At 41.0% G+C, this 26878-nt stretch overlaps 1 protein-coding gene across 2 annotated transcripts in view; it reads right to left on the bottom strand.

Moving 5' to 3' along the window:
- Positions 1-26878, bottom strand: part of LOC105923535 — a 50073-nt gene that overhangs the window by 15757 nt on the left and 7438 nt on the right. For both annotated transcript variants that reach the window (XM_021314944.2, XM_036145748.1), the window contains 22 exons: positions 26076-26192; positions 25689-25845; positions 24643-24835; positions 24486-24545; positions 20728-22492; positions 18975-19049; positions 17280-17816; positions 16355-16437; positions 16122-16271; positions 15713-15873; positions 13220-13424; positions 11765-11959; positions 11527-11676; positions 11231-11451; positions 9416-9560; positions 6495-6698; positions 6256-6406; positions 5137-5207; positions 4146-4238; positions 2676-2905; positions 812-992; positions 531-725 (listed from right to left, as the gene is read on the bottom strand). In XM_021314944.2, the coding sequence (XP_021170619.2) occupies positions 531-725; positions 812-992; positions 2676-2905; positions 4146-4238; positions 5137-5207; positions 6256-6406; positions 6495-6698; positions 9416-9560; positions 11231-11451; positions 11527-11676; positions 11765-11959; positions 13220-13424; positions 15713-15873; positions 16122-16271; positions 16355-16437; positions 17280-17816; positions 18975-19049; positions 20728-22492; positions 24486-24545; positions 24643-24835; positions 25689-25845; positions 26076-26192 (5339 nt within the window). The remainder of the gene's footprint in view (positions 1-530; positions 726-811; positions 993-2675; positions 2906-4145; positions 4239-5136; positions 5208-6255; positions 6407-6494; positions 6699-9415; positions 9561-11230; positions 11452-11526; positions 11677-11764; positions 11960-13219; positions 13425-15712; positions 15874-16121; positions 16272-16354; positions 16438-17279; positions 17817-18974; positions 19050-20727; positions 22493-24485; positions 24546-24642; positions 24836-25688; positions 25846-26075; positions 26193-26878) is intronic.

The raw sequence follows: 26878 nt of genomic DNA, 5'->3' as shown, positions 1-26878 counted from the left end.
CGTCACATTTTCTGGAAACATTCTGGATCTCTCCAGTTGTCCATCGTTAAATGATTACTTTAAATGCAATACAAAGATTCCCAATGAGGGTAGGAGACACGTGAAGGAGGACAGGAACAGAGGACAGACAGAAGGAAGGAAGCTACAGCAGGTAGGCCACAAAGAGTGAAGGAAAGGAGGTAGGACTGAAGGAATGAAAGAATGAAGGAAGGCGGTGTGAATCAAGGATGGAAGCAAATAAAGGGAACAAGAAAGGAAAGCAGGTAAGAAAAGAAAGACTGAATGAACGAACTGAGGAAAGTAGGACTGAAGGAAGGAAGGGATGGAGGGAGTAAGGAGAGAGAGAAGGAAGAAAGGAGGTGAGGGGTGGAGGATGGACAGAAGGAAGGAAAATAGGGACTAAGGAAGGAAGGTTTAGGCACTAGGGCTGGGAATAATAACTAGAAATATTTCTCCAGATCTAGAAATTCTGAAATCTAATTCCATGTCGTCTCCTCGTTGAAGGCCGTCGTCTGCGGTCCCACACTGACCTGCTTGAACAGCTTCAGGCACTCGGCGCCGCACAGCGCCTTGACGCCGTCCTCCGTCTGCAGCCTGAGCGGCGCGTCGCAGCGCGAGCCGCAGCTCTCACACACCCGCAGCTTGTTGATGTTGCAGAAGCGGCGGAAACACGGCTCGCTGCAGACCTTATGGACCGCGCCCTGCAGCGGGATCTCACGTTTGCTCTGCAGGAAGGTGAACCAGCAGCAGATTAAAGGCCGATCACAGCCGGGGGGGGGGGACGGTTTCAAACGGCAGCGCTGAGCCTTACGATGCAGAATCTGCTGCAAACGCTGCACTGGGACCGCGACGCAGCTGGAAGCACCGGCAGGTCGGCGGACAAGATTCTCTTGTAGTTGAAGGACGAGAGGCAGGACTGGCTGCAGAAGTCCTTCTTCGTCCCCTCGTTGTCCACGGCAGCCTGCAGGACCGCCTGAGGCTTCACAATCACCCTGAAAACATCCACAGATACATTCATATTAACACCATTCAATAACCCTGCTAATAAGAAAACTCTTTATTTAGTATTTAGTTTATTTAGCAGTCAGATCAAAGAGAGCAGAGCCTCTATTCCCTCATAGTTAACGTATCCGTCCTGATTTACAACGGAGGATAAAATATGTTTTTAATATATTTAATATATTTAATATTCTCTAAAACTGTTTTATTCACACACAGATGTGTGTATGTAGATATGCACGTGTGCATTTATGTGTATGTATGTAGATGCATATACATATATGAATATATGCATACACATATATGAATATATGCATATACACATATATTCATGTGTATATGTGTATAAATATAATTGTTTATATTTTTTGTAAATTTTGGATCAATACATTGTTGGTTAATAGGAAGGTACTTTAAGTGAAATTAGAGGGAGAAGGGGTATAAAAAATAAGTTTTACTAAGTTTCATACCCCTTTTCAGACAACTTTCTTTAATCACTAATCAATATAATCAGGTAAATATACCTGATATAATCTATTTAGAGGAAAATTTTGTTTATCTCATTTCTATTTATGTTCAAATGATTTAATTGAACTGGAACAGAAAATTTAATTTAATGTTTATCAACTACTTTTTTATGTAGTACTTGGTTGAAGAATTTCTTAAATTGATTATTTTTTATTATTATTTGGTAATTTCTGAAACTTATTTATTTAATATTTGTTAAATGTGTGTTAAAGTTGTTAATTGTCTGAAATAAATTCATTTATTCATTCATTCATTCATTCAAAGCTTCACTCTGTGCTTCTGATAACTGTTGTTTTGGTAAAACATTTATTAATACATTGCCTTAATTATTATTCAGACAATGTATTAAAATTCATAAATTATTTAATAAGGCTCATTTGTAGATCCACACAAGTTTATTTATTGAGAAATAAATGTTAATTTGAAAAATATGGTGATTTTGTTAATAAACTAACTAAGAACTAACTATTTTATAATTGCATTGTATTTTATGATTGTGTACAGCACTTTGGTCCTGTCAGTGTATAAAGTGCTTCATAAATAAAGTTGGTATGGTAATTTACTACGACATGAATACGCAAATGTGCCAAAAATAGGTACTGTTAAGTACCACACTGCAAAAACGGAGCTAGAAATGCGTAAAATGTTCTTAAAATGAGGGTATTTGTCCCTGATTTGAGCAGGTAAATAAGATGATTTGCCAATGGAATAAGATTTTTTCACTTAAAATAGTAACAACTCGTCTCCATAATCTTAATTCAAGTGCAGGATGTCTAATTATCTTATTTTAGGGGTCAAAATACTCATTCCATTGGCAGATAATCTTATTTACCTACTCAAATCAAGGATAAATACACTAACTTTAAGAACATTTTACTTATTTTTCATCCGTTTTTGCAGTGTGGCATCGATTCCCAGGTACCAGGTACTGGTTTAAATGTGAGAAGTACCCATCCCTACTTGCATTATTCATAAATGTACCACTTTTACAGGTACATTTAACCTACAGTATAAGGAAGTTTAAAGGGTGACACTTGGTTCAGTTTCATTGTGTGGTGAGTTAAGAATAAGGACTTTAGTGTAAAATCACTAACAATAAAGAGGAGTGTGAATATTGTTCACTCCAACGGTAACGAGGTCAGACTCACTGCAGACAGAAGTGACACGTCTTCTTCACGGACTTCAGCTCGTAGAAGCTGAGCAGACAGGAGGTGGAGCAGAACAGGTCTGAGTGGGCCTTCCTCTGGTACACCGTCTCCCCGTCCATCAGCACCCTCTGGCAGCTGGAGCAGGAGGCGGGGAGGTCCTGGTGGGCGGGGCCCGGCAGGGGAGGCTTCGTGTCCTCCGTCAGGGAGAAAACCGAGCCGATCTTCAGGTCCTGTCAGAACAAGAGAACCGGAGAGACGGTGAGAAGCCGGCCGGACGTTCAGGCATCTATCCAGAAATATTCAGCAAAATATCAGTTAAAACATCACTTACTGTACAGGAGATGTTTTAGTTTAAAGGGAGGAGAGACATTAATAGAATAAATAAATGAATACTTATATAATTAATGATGCAGCAGCTTGATAAAATAAAGAAATAAAGGCTTTAGATGTTGGGTTGTTCAATAAGAACTAATAAGTTTAGGTGTGGTTATTTTCTGTTCGTGGCCCATTATTCATAAAATAATTAAAATATAAATATTTTTGATTTTAACTGATGTACTCATCAACATATTAAGATTTGATCCAAAATATCTGTCAGATTCAAAACTTAAAGCTGCATTTTTTTTTATTTAAAAAAAAAAAACTTATTCTTTTTATTAAAAAAAATAGCTGATTTTTTTTTTTAAATGTAGCTTTTTTTTTAGGAATTTGTACATAAGGTGAAACATATAACTAAAGCATTGAAAGCTAAGAAAAATATTAATTATAAAATAGACCCTGTTGATAAAATCAGGGGAAAATCTAAAGATGTCACAGAAATTACTCGTTTAAATCTCCAATCAGGTGCATAAAAACCTAAAACAGATTTCCAACTGTTATTATTCATTAAAAGACGAAGATGAAGGAAGCTCCTCCGTCTCCTGGCGTACATTAGGAGCCGGAGGAGCTCTTAACCTACTGGAGGATTTTCTGTGTTTGGTTTTCTTGGTGCCGCACATTTTGAGTCGAACGCCTCCAAGTTTGAGCCTCAAAACAGAGTTAAAACAGATTTTATTTAATTTCCATTTGAGCTAATTTGAATCCACCAAACTTTGATGTTGTTTGTGATTTCTGCATCTTTTTTTTTTCACCATCTGGAGAAAAACTATTACAATCATAATTGTTATATGTTAATTAGAGCACAGCATCTCTTTCTTTATTGCTTTATTTGATCGTTTCAACCAAACTTTATCAATTGAGTGCTTTTCTTACAACTAGGTGCAGCACAAAGTGCAACAGAAAAAGCATAAAACCAACAGAGAAACACCATAAAAACAATCAAACACACAGAACAAATATATTAATATTAATAAAAGATGATGATGAATAAAAACAGAGATAACAGTGCTTGTGTTAATCAGGTTTAAACGAGAAACATGTTGAGTTTTTGTGTCATGAAATGCAACATTTAGGTGAAACTGGACGTCAGACCTTCTGCACGTTTGGTTCCTCCTTGATGCTCTGCGGGGAAACTGAGTGTGAGCGGTTCTGAAAGTACCCCTGGTCCATGGGCTCCTCTTTGATCTAAATAAGACGTGATCACAGCCGAGTGAGAGATGGAGGTTTTTATAATTAACATCATTATTACATTATTATTAAACCTTAATTTATACAGCTAGTCTCATTCAGACACAACTTCTCATTTACTAGAGGCCAGTTAGCACATGTTTAAAACCTCAAAAAACAAATATACAAGACTTACTTGTATAAACTCACAGCCCGCGGGCCAAATCCGGCCCTCAATAGCCAAAAAAGTAATATCATGTCATAAAGTAAAGGCATATTTCCGTTTAAAGTGTATAAAGTGGCTAAAACTGAGCCTCCTGTAGGGAATGTTGATTTTTTTTTTTACTGTGTAGTAACAGCATCCTGCCACTAGATGGCAGTTTCACATTACAACAGCCTATAAATGTCCAAAAAGAGAAGAAGTGATGCAGAATGATGAGTTTAAAGTGTAACTCACCCCAATATAAACTTTCTTGCAAATAAATTGGGCCTAAGGTGCTGCTTTTATGGTACTGTGCATTTTTTGATGTTTCAATGTGAACTATAATAAAATTATCAAATCAAAAATATCATCTATACAGGAGCAATCAGGAGCCTTTAATGACTTCATGATGCCAAAGTGGCCCCATATAGAAATGAGTTTGACGTGCCTGTACTAAATCATAGTGCCAGAATGTTTAAAATACTAAATAATTTACAAAAAAAAATTAAATGTAAGAAAAAAAAAAAAAAAAAAAAAAAAAAAAAAGAAAATGAGCAGGAAAGTGTGAAGGGGTCGTTTAAAAGACAAAGCCAAAATGAAATTAATTTCTGTTACAACCATGAAATAAAACGTTTAGTTGAGTTTTATTTAACACTCAGACTTTTTTTAATGAGAGTGAATTAATTTTCTTTGATCTAAACATGAAATACTCACACGGGGCAAACTTGACAGCGACGGCTTCACTTCTTTAACATCCATCTCCTCAGACTCAACGCTCAAATTTTCTGTTAAAACAGGAGAAAAAATGCAAAATAATCGGGAAATTAAAGTGGTTTTGTTACGACATTAAGATGCATCAAGCTTGAAATGTAAATTACATTAATAATAAAAAAAATACTTTTAATAATAACAGTGACAGAAATGTGCTTCCCTAAATAAACATTCATTTATCAGGGCTCTGCAACCTTTCTGACCCAAAGAGACATTTTTACCCTCAGTCCAGCTAAATAAAACAACTAAATAAATAAATAAACTAAATAAAACTTGTTTAGAGCCACAAACGTTACAAGACAGTGAAAAAAAAGACACTACTGTATATAGACTACTATATCAAACTTGTCATTTTTAAAGAACCATCATTTTATTTTTAAATTTAGGTTTTAAAATAAAAGAATAAAATGAAAAATTTAAAAAATTGATTCAATGGGATTTTGAACATTTGTGGAAAATGATGTAAAAGAAACTCAAATTTTTCACTATTATGACAAGAACAACAGATCTTACTGGTCCTTTTAGTGTAATTTTGTTGTAAATATTCACAATTATTCCAGAAAAACAACTGCATTAGTTATTATATCTATATTTAAAACATTAGTTCGTTCTTTATCATTTTAAACCAAAGTTAGAGCCATTATGTACAGTCCAAAGAGCCACAGGCTGCAGATTCCTGATTACAGATAGAAAGACAGACAGATCCAGTTGTGCTGCAGGTACATAAATAATTAAGATTACATGGTTTATTGATTATGCAAATTAGCCACAAAATATGATTTAAAGCACCGGTGTCACATGTAGGTCTAGTAACGCCCCCTGATGGTGCCCTGGGCAGAGAGCCATAATGTCCACATCAAAAACAGCCTCTTATTGCCACGTACCGCAGACAACTTTACAACAAAATAAGCTTTTATTTTTTTAAACAGCTTTTATTAACACAGCTGCAGCTTGAGGAAAAATGTTTTCATTCTTACAGAAAACTCCCTGAACTCTCAGCTGACGAACATTTAAACATCGTCTGCGTTTATTCACACAGATTCAGCAGCGATGGAGCCGTACCTGGCACAGTTAGGGACTGAGCTTTGTGGACCTTCAGGCACCTGTGGCTGCAGAAGAGGTCCAACCGGCCCTCGCTGTTCTTACTTTCCACCATGTCCGACATCTGATGGGGGGTTCTGCACGTCGAGCACAGCTGGAGGGTCTTCACGTTCTGCAGAGCGAGACAAACTGGGAATCAGACCAGAGGCTCATCAGGTTATTTTATCATCCATCCCATCTTGTTGTTTTTGGTCCCGCACCTCTTTGATCTTGACCAGACATTCGTCTCCGCAGACGGTTCTCTCGCCGTCCTCCGTCTGCAGGGTGAGCCGCGCGCCGGAGCTCAGGGCGCCGCAGGCCGCGCAGCAGAACCAGGAACACTTGTTTTCTCTGCGCAGCTCCGAGACGCAGGAGCTGCTGCAGAGTCTCTGGACCTCGCCGTCCACCGTCACGGAAAACTTACACTGACGGAGGAAAAAAACGCAGCTGTAGTTTCATCCTGCAGAGGATTGACAGTTTATCTGGTAAAAAGTTTAACATAGTTGTTTTTATATCTAATAATTCAAATTTAATGTCTCCGCGCATGCATGGGTTCTCCAGCTGCCCCGTCCAGTCCAGAAACATGACATTAATTGGTCTCTGTAAAGTGAACTGCATGGTTGCTGGTCCTGTCCGTCTCTGGAAATCGGCCCAAAACACATTTTGACCTTTATTTTTTATTTTATTTTACATAAATGCATAACATTAGCATTAATACTGCAAAATAGTCCTTGCTATATTGCAGTGCTTCTCAAATAGTGGGGTCAGAAAATACAGGCCTTCTATATGTGACAACAGCGCCCCCTGCTGTTTAGTCATTACCTGCAGTCAGTAGTATGATTAATACTAAAAGTACAAAACTTAATGTAACTGAAGTTTATTTTTACTGTTAATGGCTTGATATTATTTTAGCCATATGAGGTTCATAGCTAGTTAAAAAAAAAGTGCAGCAATGTTGAAACATTCCAGTTGTTAGAAACCGTTATGTTACAAATGAACCCAGATATGTGCTGTACAATTTAAAAGGGTAATCTTCAGAACCACAGCTTTAAGGCATTAAAACAGAAAACAGTAAAAATTACATTTTTGACCCGTTTTGTTGGGTTGGAGGGGCTGAAAATCTGAGAACCGCTGCTATAGTGGACGGTAAAAAGCAGATATATTAAGTATGATCATCTTTTTTTTTGTTCAGTCCAATAAAAAGCATCCTCTGCATTTAATCCGTCCCTCAGGGAGCAGTGGGCGGCCACTAGGTGGCGCCAGGGGAGCATTCTGTGGCCAAGGTTGTTGCTCGGGGACAGTGGCAGTCTGTAGGATTCAAACCAGGGAACCTGCACTGCAAAAAGGGAACTAAAAGCAAGTAAAATTTTCTTAAAATATGTATATTTTTCCTTGATTTCAGCAGCTAAATAAGACTATTTGCCAATGGAATGAAAATTTCTACCCCTAAAATAAGATAATTAGACATCCTGCACTTAAAATGAGAACAATTCATCTCCATCATCTTATTTCAAGTGCAAAAATCTTATTCCATTGGCAAATAGTCTGATTTACCAGCTCAAATCAATGAAAAATACACTAATTTCAAGAGGATTTTACCTACTTTTAGTTTCCTTTTTGCAGTGTGCAGCCTCTCCAGGACGCCAGCTCCCTGCTCTGACCACTAGGCCACCGCTCCTCCATGGAGTCGGTGTCATGATGCTCTGAAGCTTCAAGAATCTGAACAAAACCAGAAAGTAAGACAATGAAACCTCATGGGAAACGTCTGAATAGTTGCTCCTGTCGTTTTAAAAGCTACAGATGTTCTTCTTCATCCTAAAACCTTCGTGGAAACATGGAAGTTATGAGGAATAAACCCGCAGACAGGGTGAATCGCTGATCCAGCATCTCATGGCCTCAGCTGAGGAAGAAAGACGGAGCAGAAGGTCGACATCTCCCTCCTCCAGCGAAGTTCAGGTGAGGAAAGAGTCTTAGCAGGTAAATGGAGAGCAAACTCGTCTATAGAAGCGTAGATTCTGAGCTGCACGCTGACCGGCTGATCACAAACGGCTTCATTTTAACGCGTTCATCACCGGGTGGTTCGGCTCATCCAGCAAACAGAACCGGTCCAAACTACAACGACCAATCAGGTCTGCAGAGAAGATCATTAGAGCTAACGTCTCTGCAGACCCCACACATCCTGGACACAACCCGTCTGGACTTTAACCTCCAGGTGGCGCCACAGAGATCCATCAGCTGAACCCTTTTCTCTACAACAGGGGTGTCAAAAATACGGCCCGCGGGCCGGATTCGGCCCGCGGGACAATTTAGTCCGGCCCTGTGGCTAAATGCATTATCATTATGAAAAAAACAAAAACAAAAAAAATTTATTTATTTATTTATTTATTTTATTTTTTTCCCAGTGTCCTGTCTGGCAATGTGGCAATAGATGCCACAAATAGCTCATCAGATTTGACTTTCACAAGTGGACAAGATAAAAGGAAGAGAATGATAAAACAATTATTGAAAAAAACATGTACTTTGTTTAATTGAAAATATGCAGTTCCTATATTGTCCACGAGGGGCGCTGTGTTTTAATTAGCAGATTAAGCTTCAGGTGTGGAAAAATTCAAATTATTTCTTAATTTTTATCTGTTTGATGTATTTTGTCATGCAGGACAGTGTTTTTAAGTTCCAAAAAATGTGAATAAATGTTTTTCAACATTGAACAATCACTTTGATCAGTTCTTATGCATAATGCACAAGTAAATGTTTAACTGAGTAAAAGTATTGTTGAAATTGTACATACTTTTCTTAAAAACGCTGAGGTTATTCATAATACATTGTGTAAAAGTGAAATTAACTTAATATAAAAATCAACAAGTCCACATTTATTAGTTCTATTTAATCTTGCAATGAATTTTCTTGTGTGGCCCTCTTGAGATCAGATTAAGCTGAATGCGGCCCCTAAACCAAAATGAGTTTGATACCCCTGATCTACAGAGAGGCTCTGAGTACAACGACTGAAGACATCGTCCAGCGCACGCCCGGCTCTATCTGCACAGATCAGATCTCATGTTCCTCCGTGTGTCATTAGGTGATGTGGCACACCTGCCCTTCCCTAACTGAGCTCAATAATCCGCAGACTGTGTCGGTTCCTTACCGGACAGTATTTGCCACACAGCTTGCAGTGGGAGAACAGCAACTTGGCCTTCACCGCAGAGAGACACGCGTCGCTGCAGAGCTCCTTCACGGTTCCCGAATCGTCCACCGGAGCCAGGATCACTTTCTGGGGCTGCGTGATCAACCTGAGGACGGGAAGAGGAGACGGTCACCATGAGGGGAACGTTTCACTGCAAAAACAGAACTAAAAATAAGTAAAGATTTCTTGAAATTAGTACGTTTGTCCTTGATTTGAGCAGGTAAATCAAATTATCTGCCAATAGGATGAGTATTTTTACCCCTAAAATAAGATAACTAGATATTATGCACTTGTGCATTATGCTCCCGTTTTAAGTGCAAAAATCTTATTCCATTGGCAAAGCATCTTATTTACCTGCTCAAATCAAGGATAAATATACTAATTTTAAGAACATTTTAGTTATTTTTAGTTCTGTTTTTGCGGTGTACCTGCTGCTAGGGGAACATACATTTATTATGAGCTATTTACTGGTTGCAGTAAATTTGAATAAAATTTTAACAAATGGGATCCCTTATTGTCTTAATTTTATCTTTTTTACCTTTTTATTTTTCATGCTCTCCATATGTTTTTATTTAGCACTTACCTGTTTTACTATGTAACACTTTGGGATTTTTATCAATATCAAGTGCATTACAAATCCAATGCATTATTATTATTTATTCATATTTTCTCTCTCAAGTTCCTTCACGAAATATAGTCATAGTCAATAAATCTGATGAGGCTTGTCTCACAGATTAAAAACAACAACATTTAAGCATATATTAAACTACTTTTCATTAAGTACACATTTCAGCATCAAAATCTTTTTTTAAAATTGGTTTGATGTAATTTTCTATCCTTAAATGTCCAGAAAATTATCATAATTAGGCTTGAAAACTCTACCTAGTTCACTTAGGGGTAGAGTTACTGAAATAAATCTAAAAATGAATAATATTCTACATTAGACTGAATTTAATTTAGACTGACTATAAAGAAATCAGTTTATGCATCATAATTATCAGACAACGCCACTTCTACTCCATGTATGTCAGTTTCTTAATTAATTCTATTATGCATTGCTACTTTGTAAATAAATATATACTACTATTAATACTACTACAACTAATAATATGACTAATAGTTAATAATTAATGCATGACAAAAATAAAGGTATAGTAATAATAAAATGTATACATTTATAATTAATACTGGTAGTAATAAAAATGGTAAGTATTAAACACTAATGCATAATTAATAAGCTAACAATAGTTTATCATTTAATTGGACATTAATTAATAGAATAGGACAGTATAGAAAGAAATATAAGTATTTATTAATCCCTGGCTGGAAATTGGTGTGTTGCAATGGCTGCAAAGACATTTAGAATAAAAAGAAGAAAACTATAGAAGAAGACCGATAATAAACAATAATAATAGTTGGTATAATAGTAAGTTAATGAGGTATTAATTAATTCAGTCATAAACAAAAACATTCATCTGAAAATGGTCAGGACTGAAGGTTACTGAAATTAAGTACATTTAAATAAACTTTCCAGTGATTATAGCTCCTTACATGAGACAAAACGCCGTGCAGCAACGATAAAAACTAACCTAGAACTGATCCGGGTATTTATGGACAGGAGGACAGGAATTATTTCATAACAGAGCAGAAGCTTCTATTTTACTGTGAAGATGATGTAAAGTCGTAACGTCTGGCAGCTTGAAAGCAGAACACGACGAAACAAAGGAGAGGCGGATCTGAACCTTTAAAAAGTAAAAGTGGATCAGCCGGACTTACTGGAGGCAGCTGTAACAGGTTTTGGTGTCGAACTGGACGTGGGGATGCTTTTCAGTGACGCACGCCTCAGAGCAGAACGCCTGCTTGGCTTTCTTCAGGTGGTAAACCGCGGATCCCTTCTTCAGCTTCCTGCCGCAGCAGCAGCAGCAGCTCGCCTCGCCGCTTCCGACGACGAGCCTCGCCGTGTCGTCCGTCTCCAGGACCAGAGAGGCAGCGGGCTCCTTCACCGTTCGGCGAGACGTTTAAACGTTAAAGTCGGGCTGAGCGATCCTGTAACCGTGCAGGGATCTACTCACAGGTCTGGGGACGGGCAGCACCTTGAAGGACACCAAGCAGCTGCGAGAGCAGAGCAGCTCCACCAGGTTCTCGCTGTTTTTGTAGCTCACCATGTCCGACGGGAGCTGGGAAGCTCTGCAGACGGGGCACTCCTGGGCCGCCATGATGTTCTGCAGAGCGACAGGAAACAGGAAACAGGAGAAGAGTCAGATCTACAATCTACGGCCTCTAAGCCCTGATCTCTGCGCCGCGCCGCACCTTTTTGAACTCCTCCAGGCAGTCTGGGCCGCAGACGGTCTTGGTGCCGTCCTCCAGCCTCAGCCGGAGCCGCTTGCCCCGGCAGGGCGAGCCGCAGTGCTCACAGACGCCCACGTTCTTCCTGCAGAACGTCTCCAAGCAGGCGTCGCTGCAGAAGCTGCGCAGGCACTCGTCCAGCTTTAGCTCCACCGGGTTCTGGAATCAGAAAGAGGCGCCGTGACCCAAAGACCCAACGCTTGAATCGGCCAATCAGAAGTGTGGATCTCTGCAGGTAGACCATTTCCATGTGTTTTGGTAAAACCCGACTTTAAATCAATACTGGTGAGGAATTCACAAGGTTCTACAAGAGATGTTTAAGGTTCATAATATTAATTATGATTTTGTAAGCATGTATTTTGGTCTGATTGGGACTAGAGGAGGGGGGAATATAAAGCTGCGGATCTAAAAATAAGTAAAATGTTTTTAAAATTTGTGTTTTCTGTCCTTGATTTGAGCAGGTAAATAAAATGGAATGAGTATTTTGACTCCCAAAATAAGATAATTAGACATCCTGCAGTTGAAATAAGATGATGGAGATTAGCTGTTCCTATTTTAAGTGCAAGAGTCTTATTCCATTGGCAGATAATCTTATGTACCTGCTCAAATCAAGGACTGATGCACTAATTTTAAGAAAAGATTACTTATTTTTTGTTCTGTTTTTGCAATGCAGGCTCTACTAGCAGCCAATAAAACATTGACAAGAAAATGGTTAAACCCAGCACCCCCATTAGAAGATTGGTTTAGCATCGTTTTAGAAATATTTAAAGTGGAAAAGTTAATATTTTCTTTAAGAACCCAGACAGAAAAATTTTATAATATTTGAGAAAAATAATCAGGTTTATAAGCCTCTTTAGAAGTGATTTTGTATAATTCTTGGATCCTAACTATATTATATTGACCTGAAACTGGAAAATAAAATGGCTAGATATTAGTTTTTCTTACTGAATCTGTAAAAAGTTACCCGCAGCTCCCAGTTAAAGACACCACACTGCAAAAATAGACCTAAAAATAAGAAATTGTTTCTTGAAATGAAAGTATTTTTTCTTGATTTGAGCAGATAAATAGGACTATTTGCCAATGGAATAAGATTTTTGCACCTAAAATAGGAACAATTCATCTCCATCATCTTATTTCAAGTGCAGGATTTCTAATTATCTTATTTTAGGGGTAAAAAGGCTCACTCCATTGGCAAATAAACTTATTTACCTGCTCAAATCAAGGGCAAATACATTCATTTCAAGAAAATTGTACTTATTTTTAGTTCTCTTTTTGCAGTGCATGTTGTATTTTTATTGTGTGTAAAATCAAGAAATTCACTAATTTTATGTGTCAAAACAGATCATAATGTTTTTCAACCTTGTCAATAAAAAGTGAATGGGTAATAAAGAATCGACCAATCAGAAACGCTCGTCTTACGGCGCAGATTCTGTCGCACATGGTGCAGAAGGGCGACGGCGTCTGGTTGGACATGGAGGTCAGATTTTTCTGACGCGCCGGCTGTCCTTTCACTGACGCAGAGCTGGATTTAAAGTTGCACAAGCAGGATGGACTGCAGAAGTCTTTCATGGTTCCTTTAAGGTCCACCACCGCCATGATGAGGTCCAGGAGCTGCAAGATTTCCCTGAAAGGAGAAACAATTATTATAAAAAACACAAAGGTTATCTAAAAAGGCCTCAGAACAGCAGAACTCTCCCCCCGAGCAGAAGTCTGCATGGTAAGCACTGGATTCCATTTACACGACTCATTGAAGTCCATGGAGCCGTGCCAGGAGAAAGACCTTCCATCACAAACATAAACGTGTCTGTCTTTAACTGGATCTGTGGTCAGATGAGCAAACAAACCATGAAAATGTGGAAAAGCACCTCATGCCCACTGCTGCCAAGTACGGTGGAGGATCTGTGAGGCTGAGGGCCCGTTTCTATTCCAAAGGCCCCTGGGAACCTTGTTCAAGTCTACCGCATCATTGGCATCAACTCTTTAATATGAAAACCTGCTGACCTTTGGCAGAACCTTGAAAACGGGCCGTCATCAGGTCTTTTAGCATCTAAACATCTAAAATGATTCTGCAGGAACTAAATCAACATTCTTTCATGTCTTTAAGACCTGAACCAAGAATAGAATTTAAAATTCTCCTTCTAACGTATAAAGGCCTTAATAATCAAGCTCCATCATATATCAGAGCTCTGATTACCCCGTATGTTCCTAACAGAGCACTTCGCTCTCAGACTGCAGGTCTGCTGGTGGTTCCTAGAGTCTCTAAAAGTAGAATGGGAGGCAGATCCTTTAGCTATCAGGCTCCTCTCCTGTGGAACCAACTCCCAGTTTTGGTCCGTGAGGCAGACACCCCGTCTACTTTTAAGACTAATCTTAAAACTTTCCTTTGTGACAAAGCTTCTAGTCAGAGTGGCTCATGTTACCCTGAGCTACCTCTATAGTTATGCTGCTATAGGCTTAGGCTGCTGGAGGACATCAGGGTCTATTTCTCTCTCTCTACTGATTTCTACTGCTCTCCAATCTGCATTGTTTGTTGTAATTTCAACTTTTAACTTTTTGTTCTCTGTCATTTTTCTCCTGATAGAAGGTACACCTGGTCTGGCGTTTTGTTAGCTGTGGAATCATCAGGGGAGGCAGATCATCCTCTATTACCATCTAACATAGAAAGTACTCCTGGGTCAATGTGAGCTTCTGTGCTTTCTGTGTCTCTGCTCTGTCTTCTCTAACATAGAAAGTACTCCTGGGTCAATGTGAGCTTCTGAGCTTTCTGTGTCTCTGCTCTGTCTTCTCTAACATAGAAAGTACTCCTGGGTCAATGTGAGCTTCTGTGCTTTCTGTGTCTCTGCTCTGTCTTCTCTAACATAGAAAGTACTCCTGGGTCAATGTGAGCTTCTGAGCTTTCTGTGTCTCTGCTCTGTCTTCTCTAACATAGAAAGTACTCCTGGGTCAATGTGAGCTTCTGTGCTTTCTGTGTCTCTGCTCTGTCTTCTCTAACATAGAAAGTACTCCTGGGTCAATGTGAGCTTCTGAGGTTTCTGTGTCTCTGCTCTGTCTTCTCTAACATAGAAAGTACTCCTGGGTCAATGTGAGCTTCTGAGGTTTCTGTGTCTCTGCTCTGTCTTCTCTAACATAGAAAGTACTCCTGGGTCAGTGTGAGCTTCTGAGCTTTCTGTGTCTCTGCTCTGTCTTCTCTAACATAGAAAGTACTCCTGGGTCAATGTGAGCTTCTGAGCTTTCTGTGTCTCTGCTCTGTCTTCTCTAAGCCCCAGTGGGTGGAGGCAGATGAGCGTTCACACTGAGCCTGGTTCTGGTTCTGCTGGAGGTTCTCCTCCCTGTTAAAGGGGAGTTTTCCTCTCCACTGTCGCTACATGCATGCTCAGTATGAGGGATTGCTGCAAAGCCATCAACAATGCAGACGACTGTCCACTGTGGCTCTACGCTCTTTCAGGAGGAGTGAATGCTGCTTGGAGAGACTTGATGCAACCTGCTGGGTTTCCTTAGAGAGGAAACTTTCTCACCAACCTGGAGGATCTGATGGAGTCTGACTTTGGAAAGAGACTTGAGATGATGTGTTTCATGAATTGATGCTATATACATAAAATGTAATTACCGGTAAACTCAAGCATCCTATAGAAAGTACAGAAGAAAGGAGACCCAGGATTCTGGACCATGTGGTCAGCTGTTAAGTCTGGAGGGTGCTGTATATTTATTTATCTAATTTTCTACCTTTAAACTCAACCAACCACCTCCCTTGTTGGTCTGTGAAAGTTCTTCCTGCAGCTTTCACATTTTATTTTGCTTCAGCATTCTGAAATATGGGCCAGATATGCGTGAACATCCTGACATCTGCTCGTTGTGAAAGCCCAGGAGCTCAGCACTGAACATGAAAACAGAGACGAAGCTCTTCAGACTAACCTGAAGCAGTAGTAACACGTCCGTGGAGCGGCTTTGTTGGTGGGAAACATCTCAAACAGGCAGTCTTTGGAGCAGAAGACGTCCGTGAAGCCCTTCTTTTGGTACGCAGTTTGTCCCTTGGTCATGATCTTCTTACAGTGGGAGCAGTTCATCATCACAGCCTAAAGAAACCCAAGACAGCAAAGATTTAATTCATCTTTTTGTTGTTCCGAGCATCTGAGACAGAGCTTTCAGTTTCGGTGAGAACTCACTGCCGTAACAGAGAGCCGTCACCTTTAATTAATTATTAATTAATTATTACAAACTCCGCAATTAATTATGGAGTTTGTGTGGATATTTGTGTGGATATGCGGCTGCATCCGGGTTTATTTGGTGTATTTTACTGTGCAGAGCAGGGATGTAATCCCACCTTGGCATCGCGCTGCTTGTTTGTTTCCTCCGGGGACGTGGAGGTGAGTTTACGCTCCTCTGCAGCGGCCGGTGAGCGCTGGTCGTTGAATCTCGGCTGAATCTCATCTAAAGTTAACTGTGAAGCCTGGATAGGAGTCTGCAGGTTATCCTACGCAAAGAGGAACAACAAATGTGTCTGCAAGGAAAGCACCAACATCAGAAAGTGTCGCAGAAAGTGAAACGTTTACTCACAACGTTCAGTTTGCGGATCAAAATCTTTATTTCCTTCATGCGCATCATCGCTGCCTCAAAGCTGCTGCTCCGCTCTTCTGCAACTGATGAAGTCAGACCATCAGCATGAGCCATTTTACCCTCAATATACAGATTAAATTCAATTAAATTTTTAAACCCAGCAGGTTGCATCAAGTCTCTCCAAGCAGCATTCACTCCTCCTGAAAGAGCGTAGAGCCACAGTGGACAGTCGTCTGCATTGTTGATGGCTTTGCAGCAATCCCTCATACTGAGCATGCATGAAGCGACAGTGGAGAGGAAAACTCCCCTTTAACAGGGAGGAGAACCTCCAGCAGAACCAGAACCAGGCTCAGTGTGAACGCTCATCTGCCTCCACCCACTGGGGCTTAGAGAAGACAGAGCAGAGACACAGAAAGCACAGAAGCTCACATTGACCCAGGAGTACTTTCTATGGTAGATGGTAATAGAGGATGATCTGCCTCCCCTGATGATGTCACAGCTAACAGAACGCCAGACCAGGTGTACCTTCTAAGAAGAGAAATAAGACAGAGAACAAAAAGTTAAAAGCTGAAATAACAACTAACAATGCAGATTGGAGAGCAGTAGGAGAACTCAGCAGAGTGAGAGAAATAGACCCAGATGTCCTCCAGCAGCCTAAGCCTATAGCAGCATAACTATAGAGGTAGCTCAGGGTAACATGAGCCACTCTAACTAGAAGCTTTGTCACAAAGGAAAGTTTTAAGATTAGTCTTAAAAGTAGACGGGGTGTCTGCCTCACGGACCAAAACTGGGAGTTGGTTCCACAGGAGAGGAGCCTGATAGCTAAAGGATCTGCCTCCCATTCTACTTTTAGAGACTCTAGGAAGATCCAATGCTAGTGCGGAGCATTGGATTCCTGCAGGGAAGATGCTTTCTGAGCTCTTACCTGTGCGTACAGGAGAGGATCCCCCACTGTCTGCACCCATCCAGTCATCCTGGTCCGCCTCTTCGTCATCGCCGTCTGGCCCTGAACGTCTGTCCGTCTCCACGGCCGCCTCAGAGGAGCCGTCCTTCAGAGTCTCACTCTCCTTTCCTTTATCCTGACCTCCCAGGTTCGCTTCAGAGTTCTCAGCAGCCTTAGTTTCCTCATTCCTGACCTCATGGTCGTCGTCATCGTCGATGTCGATGTCCATGTTAAAGTCTACATTCATGTCTTCGTCATCGTCGCTGAAATAAATCTGAGACTCGTTGTGTTTGTTAGGAGCTGCTGTGGTTTCGCTGCCAGCCGGCGCCTCTTTCTTACGGGTCCGCGTCTCCTCGGCTGCGTCCACGCCGCCCTGCTGTGAGATCTTAGCTGCTTCTTCATCTTTCTCCGTGTTCTCCTCTTCATTTTTACCACCGGTCGGGTCCTTCTTCTTGCTCTTGCCTCGGTTCTTCGTGGAGGAACGTTTGCCTTTCTTTTGTGACGTTGATGGAGAAGCACCTGGAAGAAGAAGTGTCGGCCATTAGGGACGGCGGCTGCGATCGTTGTTACACTGCAAAACCAGATCTAAAAATAAGTAAAATGTTCTTAAAATTAGTGTTTTGGTCCTTGATTTGAGCAGGTAAATAATATTATCTGCCAATGGAATGAGTATTTTGACCCTTAAAATAAGATAATTAGATATACTGCACTTGAAATAAGATGATGGAGATGAATTGTTTCTATTTTAAGTGCAAAAGTCTCATTCCATTGGCAGACTTTCTTATTTACCTGCTCAAATCAAGGACAGATACACTAATTTTAAGAAAATATTACTTATTTTTAGTTCCGTTTTTGAAGTGTAAGCTCTGGGTGTTTGGAGCAACTTTAAACTTAGTTTGCTTCGAGGGCAACAGACTCTGGTCGGGTCTTCGCTTGCTCTCAGAATAAAATGTTTTCAGGGCTATTAAGCATCAACTGTGTCCACAGATATGTTTAAATAGAAGTAAAAAGCTGCAAAGACATCTAAAAAGGCAGAAATCAACTTAAAACCAATAAAAACTGGCTACTTTTAACACAGCGGGTAAACGTGGAGTAAAAGGGAAGCCGCTGCACTGCAAAAAGGGAACTAAAAGTAAGTAAAATTTTCTTAAAATTAGTATATTTTTCCTTGATTTGAGCAGCTAAATAAGACTATTTGCCAATGGAATGAGTATTTCCACCCCTAAAATAGGGTAATTAGATATCCTGCAATTGAAATAAGATGATAGAGATGAATTGTTTTTATTTTAAGTACAAAAATCTTATTCCATTGGCAGATAGAATGATTTACCAGCTCGAATCAAATAAAAATACACTAATTTCAAGAGGATGTTACCTACTTTTAGTTCCCTTTTTGCAGTGTGCATATCCCTTCATCCTTTATCAACCCAACATGCTGCGTATTTAGACAGAAGCAGCAGCTCTGAGTGGTTTTCTGTGACTGTGGGCACATCTTTTCAGCCCAGTGAGTTTATTTTCCTCCATTTTGTTCTAAACTTTGTCGCATCTGCAGTGTTGCTGAGACCGAACAGAGAAAAAAAACGACAAATCTGGGTGTTTTTACTGGTAAAATGTGTGTTTTGGTGGAGAAACGGCTGTAATGCAAGAGAAGACCTCCAGCTGGAGAAAGTCACACACCGTCCGCCTGAAGAGATGCGTCGGCCTCGTCTTCCTCGGCTCGGCTGATGGGCTCCACCACCGGCTGCAGCTCATCTTGAAGATGAAACATCAAGCGGACAGTTTCTATTAAAATCAGACTAAATTTAAAACATTAAATAAATAAAAAAAGCCCAAAATCTTTATTACTGGATGATCACAAAACACCAAATTCAATTAAAGGATTTTCATCAGACAGCTGAATAAAATCATTTAGATAATAAACTGTAAGTCTCTTAAGACATCCAGAGCAGCACTAACATGCTGTAAATATGGCAGCTGAGGGTTTATTGTTTAATTCAGCCACATTGGAGGCTCTTCCAGCAGTAACAGCCTTATCTCCCATTAAATGACCTGCGTTTAGTTTCTTATTACCTTTTCTTTTAGCAGTTTAGAGGCAGACGTGCTGCTGGTTTTGGGATTGAGCTCAAGGTCACAAACTGCACTGCAAAAATAGAACTAAAAATAAGTAAAGTTTTCTTGAAATTAATGTATTTGCCCTTGATTTGCGCAGGTAAATAAGACTATTTGCCAATGGAATAAGATTTTTGCACCTAAAATAGGAAAAATTCATCTCCATCATCTTATTTCAAGTGCAGGATGTCTAATTATCTTATTTTAGCGGTAAAAATACTCATTCCATTGGCAAATAATCTTATTTATCTGCTCAAATCAAGGGCAAATACATTAATTTCAAGACATTTTTTACTTATTTTTAGTTCTCTTTTTGCAGTGTGGATTTAATTTCAGCAAAAGCTTCACTACAGCCGCGCCTTCGCCTCCTATTTTAAAATTAAGATCATTTCAAGAATAAAAACGTGTTGTTTGTCAGGAAGTGCCAAACCTTAAGTAAATACTGACCAGCTTTCCTTAAATCAGTGTTTAACTGCTTGATCCCCAAATTTCCACCATATTCACTGCAAAAAGGGAACTAAAAGTAAAATTATCATGAAATGAGTGTATTTTTCCTTGATTTGGACAGATTATCTGCCAATGGAATATGTGTTTTTACCTCTAAAATAAGATAATTAGATATCCTGCAGTTGAAATAAGATGATGGAGATGAGTTGTTCCTATTTAAAGTGCAAAAATCATATTCCACTGGCAAAGGGTTATTAGCATTACATTTTAAAAATGCCCCCACATTCAGTTAAAGGATTTTCATCAAACAGTTCAATAAAATCATTTAGATAACGAACTGTAAAGTCCCGTAAGACATCCTTAGCGGTCTCTAAAATAACATAATTAGACATCCTGCACTGGAAATAAGATGATGGAGATGAATTGTTCCTATTTTAAGTGCAAAAGTCGCATTCCACTGGCAAGGAGTTATTTACCTGCTCAAATCAAGGACAAATACACTCATTTCAAGATAATTTTACTTTTAGTTCCATTTTTGCGATGAATATGGTGGAAATTTGGTGATCAAGCAGTTAAAGTCAAGATAATTTTAAATTACTTTTAGTTCCCTTTTCGCAGTGTTTTAGTGTTTGAGCCTCTTATATCTTTTCAAGCTCAGTTTTTACGGCAAATTTGATACATTTTAATATTGATTATTCTTTGGTTCATAATTTTTTTCCCTCTTATAAATAAATTAAGATTTTCGACGGTGTGGAAATAAGGTATTAATTTGAACTCTTTCTCCTGCTAAGGAACCTGGATGTCTGTCGTAATGCAACAATAACTTAACATTTATCCTCCTCCTACTGAAGTAGTCAGGTGGGAGGAAGCTTACCTGGAATCCCAATTTCCTCCAAGGACTTTCCCTGGAAGATGTCCAGGCACTCGCCCTCGACGGCGGACAGCAGCACCAGGATCCTGGCGATGTCCGCCGCCGCCTCGGGGCTGCGGTAGAACTCGCTGTCGGTGCGGACGGCGCGGCCCAGCAGCGTGGCCAGCTGGCCCAGCTGCTCGTCACCCAGGAGCAGGATCTGGAAAATCTGCGCCACGTACTTACGGAAAACCGGGGACCTGAGGTCCGCCTCGCCTTTGGCGCCGCACAGACCTACGAAGGAGGAGATGGTCTGCTGCGGCTTGCAGACGCTGGAAGGCGACGCGCCCGGCCTCCCAAAGAGGTAGGGGTTCCCGTCGGGGACGCCGCACTGCTTCCTCCTCTCCACCAGCACGGTCGCCGCGGACAGCAGCTCCGGCGTCAGACTCAGGACCACTTTTCGGTTCTCCTGGCAGACGGCGGCGATCCTGACGATGCGTTCATAGAGGATCTTCTCAAACGGCTGCGGGCCGCCGCCGTCGTTCTCCTCCGGAGGCGGCGCTCGGTTCCTCTGCAGGAAGGACTGCAGGGTCACCTGTCCCAGGTGGGCGTTCTTCCGGTTCAACACGGCCACGTAGGCGGCGACCCCGCGGAGCAGCGCGTTGTACACCGGCGCGCTCTGAAACTTGGCGAGCGTCTCGACGGCAGACGCCACAGACGCGTTGATGTAGCCAAAGAGCAGCTGGACGTCGCGGATGAAGGGCAGCGTTTCTGCGCCGGGAGCGTTCTGCTGAGGAATCTTCGTCTTCGGCCACTGCTTCTCACACAGCTTCAGGAACTCCTCCGCCTCCTCGATCGCCTCTTTGTCGGCGTTGTCGTTCAGGACTCGGGCGTATTTTATGTTCCCCACTTTGCCGAGCAAGGACGTGACGGACTTCACGTTCGAAGCTGAGACGCTCTCCACTGCTTCGACAACGCTGTTGAAGTTCTGGGGTTTCAGAGCCGCCTCGAAGCTCACGATGGACTTTTCCTTCAGGGCCGCCAGCAATCTCCCCATCTGCCTGAGTTTCCGGCTGATGTCCGCCTCCTTTTTCTTGCCCTGCAGCATGTGGAACAAGCAGCAGGCCAGCTGCAGGAGGTACGGATCCTGCAGAGCCGAAACGCTGGTCTCGTCCTCCTTCATTCGTTTCAGCATCTTCCTCACAGCCGAGGATTTGTCCGGCTCCGTTAACCCGGACGCCACCAGAGCCAAGATCTGCGTCCTGCCTCTGAGGGGGGTGGAGATCCTCAGAGGACACTTCTGAAGATGCTTCCATAAGACGCTGCGACTGAACAGGACTTTACAATAAATGCAGGCGGCGGGGTTTTGCAGCGTGGCCACCTGGCTTTGGGTTCTTGCTTTTAGTTCTCCTTTCTGAGTCCTCAGCACCTCCTTGTTGTGCGTGTAATTCCCTCGGCCCCGCAGATGTTCCAGCAGCTTCTTCCGCTCCTTGCTGTTGCGCCGCAAGGCGAACACCTCGGCGATCTCGGGCTCCTCGCCTCTGTGGGTGAAGAGGTGGCGGGAGATCTTGCTCTGAGGTTTTCCACAGACGTAACAGTAGTTCTTCCTGGTGAAGGAGGTACGTTTGGACGGCGCCGCCGAGTCCGAGTCGTCGGAGCCGCAACGGGTCGGGTCTTCCTCCGGGTCGGATGACGAGACGCTGTCGTCGCTGTCGGGTTGTTCGTCGCAGACGTATTCATCCCCGGAGGACTGAGCAGAGCCCAGCGAGTCTGCTGCAGAGTCTTCAAGCTGGGAAACAACCAAACAGGTTTAGAAGTTAGAAAACATTCCTGGATGTGTTTATCCACCGTCTGCATGTTGAAGTTTATTTGTGGCACATTTCAGCAGCGAGGAAGTTCAAAGTGCGTATAAAACATCAAACAGTGACAAACATTAAATTATATCAGGAGAAAACATCAAATAAGTTGGTCAGAGTTCCTGTTATTATGGCTGAAAGCAGCTCTAAACAGGAGGTTCTTCAGTCTGGATTTAAAGGATTTGCAGTTTTCTGGAGGTTTGTTCCAGGTTTGTGGAGCAAAGGAACTAAATGCTGCTTCTCCATGTTTGGTTCCAGTGCAGCACTGCAAAAACGGAACTAAAAATAAGTAAAATGTTCTTAAAATTAGTGTATTTTTCCTTGATTTGAGCAGGTAAATAAGATGACCTGCCAATAGAATAAGATTTTTGCACTTAAAATAGGGAACAACTCATCTTCATCATCTTATTTCCAGTGCAGTATATCTAATTATCTTATTTTAGGCGTCAAAATACTTATTCCATTGGCAGATCATCTTATTTACCTGCTCAAATCTTGGACAAAAACACTAATTTTAAGAACATTTTACTTATTTTTAGACCCGTTTTTGCAGTGAGCCGGCTAAAGGCCAGTTTGAACGTTTCCTGTTTCATTTTTATTTTGACTAAAGCCGGGCGTAAACTGTACGATGTTTTCAGTCGTTGTACTCAGAGCTCAAACTGCACGATGAAACCTCAGCGTTTAAAAGTTCTCCATCTCTGTTCTTACTGTACGTCTAAAACGTCAGACTCAGCCCCGCCGAGAGATGGCGCTACTCTGACTCGTCTATCTGTAAGCAAAACGTAAACAGTAGAAGAAGAAAAAGGTGGAAGTGTGGATGCTCTCTGTTAAACATGAGGCTCACTAGAACCAAACGCGCTGCCTTGGTAATTCTACCAGTTTCTCCTCCGTAGTTTGACTCCATGTCACACCACTGATTTCTATTTATTCACTGGATGCTGATTGGCCGTATACAATACACGTTGATGTGAAGCCACCAGCCGCCATATTGGTACTCCCTATTTTCCTCCAGTAACTAGGGAATATGTGCGCTACAGCATCGAATAACGAGGATTTTCTCATGTTCAGGGGGGCTTAAAACTTTTAAAATGTCAAATGCCATATGCTTTTATGTTATGTTCTAAAACTAAGTACTGAGAAAGTCATGTGCTGAAATATTTTGCATGTTATTTATATTATATGTCAGCACCTAATTTCCTAGTAGTTGATAGTGTTAGTACATCCACTGACTGTAGAATTACCTGTGAAACGTTTTCACACAGCCAGAAAACTGCTTGTTGTTGCAACCAAATCCTGTGGGATTCTGTGAGAGTAGGGAGGAGCAAGATGGCGGCCAGTGACTTCAGTTTTTCGGGCAAATCAGCACTCCAGTGAATAAATAGAGAACAGAGTGTCACATGTACCGCCGCCATGATTCTCTCCTGTTTTCGTCTAAGGAGAAGAAGAAGAAGAAGAACTCCCTTGTCTGCACATGCTCAGTGTGGAGGTTGGGGGAAATGGGCTCGTAGCTCTGCTTCACCAGCAGGAGGCGCTCTCCATCTCCTCAGGAGGGCCGACTGGATGTCAGACATGTTTGATTTTCCTCTGATGGGGAGGAGGTGGTGAGAGGCTGATGGTCCCTCGTTACACCCTGGATGCTGCACCACGCACCATGATGCTGAAACTCAGCCTGATCCACAAAGTTCTGGAACGACTGAAGAATCGGCCCAAAAAGGGCGAAACATCGTATCGCGTACGCCCTGCTTAAGCAGATAAACGGCTCCTTCAGCTGCTGCATCATTCATTACGGAGAACGTTTAATTTCTGTGGTGCATTTCAGTAAATTCTGCTTTTTAGGGGCTTTAGAAACAAATCTTTTGATGCTAGTTTTATCTTTCCTGGAGGAGCAGAAAATGCTCGGTGGCCAAAGAAAGGCTGAACACCTACGTCTTCATCGACGGGGGGAGCTGGGTCCTTCTCAGGAACATTTACATCCTCAGTAGTTTCCTGTGAACACACAGATGGCCGAGAACTCACATTAATCTAATAATTTAATAATCTGTTTTCTAACACGCGTTTCAGTCGCTGTAGAGCGTGAGCGTACCGTTGAGCGCCACGAGTAAGACGAGTCGCCGTAGCTGAAGGTTATCTCCTCACCAGGGCATATTTGCTTCAGCGCGAACAGACACAGGTGAGGTTTCTCCTCACAGGTAATCTTCATCACTTTGCAGTTGGGGTTCAAGTGATCGTCGTTTACAAGCCGGCCCAGACTCCCGTCTTCTGCTGAAGCATCGACGCTGAGAGACGAGGAAAGCTGCCATTGTCAGAATTAATCTTATATAATTTAATATTTCACAGTTAGTTTACAAATCTGTTCAAACTCACAGAGCTTCAGAGAACAAGGATATGATGATGATTTAAAATGCACAGTTATAATGGAAAAATGGTGCAAAAAGGGAACTAAAAGTAAGTAGAATCTTCTTGAAATTAGTGTATTTATCCCTGATTTGAGCAGCTAAATAAGATTATCTACCAATAAAATAAGATTTTTGCACTTAAAATAGGAACAACTCGTCTTCATCATCTTATTTCAAGTGCAGGATGTCTAATAATCTTATTTTAGGGGTAAAATACTCTTTCCATCAGCAGATAATCTGATTTACCTGCTCAAATGAAGGTCAAAGAAACTACTTTCAAGAAAATTGCATTTTCTTTTAGTTCCCTTTTTGCAGGCTAAAATCTTTCCTATAAGCTCTAGTTTTAATAATTTTAGTTTCCTCAACATATAAAACATTGATTCTTTTTATCCACCTCTGCCGTCTCCTCTAAAATCATGAAATCTCCCAGAATAAGGGGACAATGTTGTTTGAGGTTTTACATTTAAATAATAGAGTTAAGGTGAAAAACGGTTTACAAGCAGTGAGATCTGTTCATCTACGGCCGCAAAAAATTTTTTTTCCTGTTTTAAAACATTGTGCAAATTTTACATTTTTCAAAGCTAATTTCTTTCTACTTGCTGAAAGATTGAATTATTTGTGTTTTCCTGACTAGCACACAAAACATTCCCAGCAAGAGGGCAGCATTTTAAATAAACATAAGCATTTTTAATCTTAAAACAGGTTTTTCTGGGTGAAAAAGCTTCAAACTCACCACCAGTTTGCTCCTTTCCATGAAAAGTCAAACACATAATTGTTTAACGAGTCTCCACCTTCCGTCTCAGAGCTTTCTTGGCGAGCGCAGATCTTCCCCCGAAACTCAACAACAAACGAAGAGGGTTCGATGGATTCGTTAGCGAACACACCTTTCCCTGCAAAAGCAGGAAATAATAATAAAAACGACTAATTTAATCAATTTTAAGCATAAAGCCAAAGTGGTTAAAAAAAATTTAAGTAACCAAGTAGCCACCTGTCTGCTGTGAATGGCATCTCAAAAAAGGAGAGCAACTGGTTTTATGATTTCAAATTCAATTCAAAAACACTTTATTTATCACAGAGGGAAATTAAATATTAGATTTATTTACCGGCGAGCACAACAAACCTTTCACGGAGTCTATGAACCTCTCCTGAAGAGAGGGTTTGTCTTTTTTAGCCTTTATGTGCTCCAGCGCATCCTGAACAGCTGCAGCCGGCGGTCCGTCCAGCTGTTCTGCAACATCTGCACACAGTCCCAGAAAAAGCATGGCTCACAATATGCCACAGTTATAATATCTCTGTTATGAATATGAACACACATTTGCAGACGCATCTTGTTTTACATGCTTGAAATAAGCAAGCGGAACATCTGTAGATGCATTGCACGGAAAAAGGCAACGAAATGTAAGCAAAATCTTCTTGAAATGTGTGTATTTGTCCTTGATTTAAGCAGGTAAATGAGATTATCTGCCAGTGGAACGAGTATTTCCACCCCGAAAATAAGATAATTAGACATACTGCACTAGAAATACGATGGAGATGAGTTGTTCCTATCTTAAGTGCATACAGCAGCTCAAGAGACTAATGTGTAATTGTGTGAAATCAGGAGAAATCTATAAAGGGAGATATAGAAAATGTTTTCAACTAACTTTTAAAAAGATGCCACAGAGTCTTGTTGATGATCTCTGAGAGTTTGGGAAAAATATTCAGTGAAAGAAATTGTTTTTTTTGTGTGTCTCTCCGGTTACATCTGCTGTAAAAGTAATAAAGCAACGTCCGAACTTAAATCAGACAGACACTGTGACGTGACCTAAAACAGGCCGCTTGATGCTTTTAAATCTAAACAATTCTGCAGAGAGGATCAAAATTCCTCCACAGTGTAAAATAGTAATTTTTCTCTTCATAGAAGGTACACCTGGTCTGATGTTC

Source organism: Fundulus heteroclitus, chromosome 13, assembly GCF_011125445.2.
Source record: "Fundulus heteroclitus isolate FHET01 chromosome 13, MU-UCD_Fhet_4.1, whole genome shotgun sequence".
Taxonomy (NCBI): domain Eukaryota; kingdom Metazoa; phylum Chordata; class Actinopteri; order Cyprinodontiformes; family Fundulidae; genus Fundulus; species Fundulus heteroclitus.
This window is presented reverse-complemented; position numbering and strand designations above follow the sequence as displayed.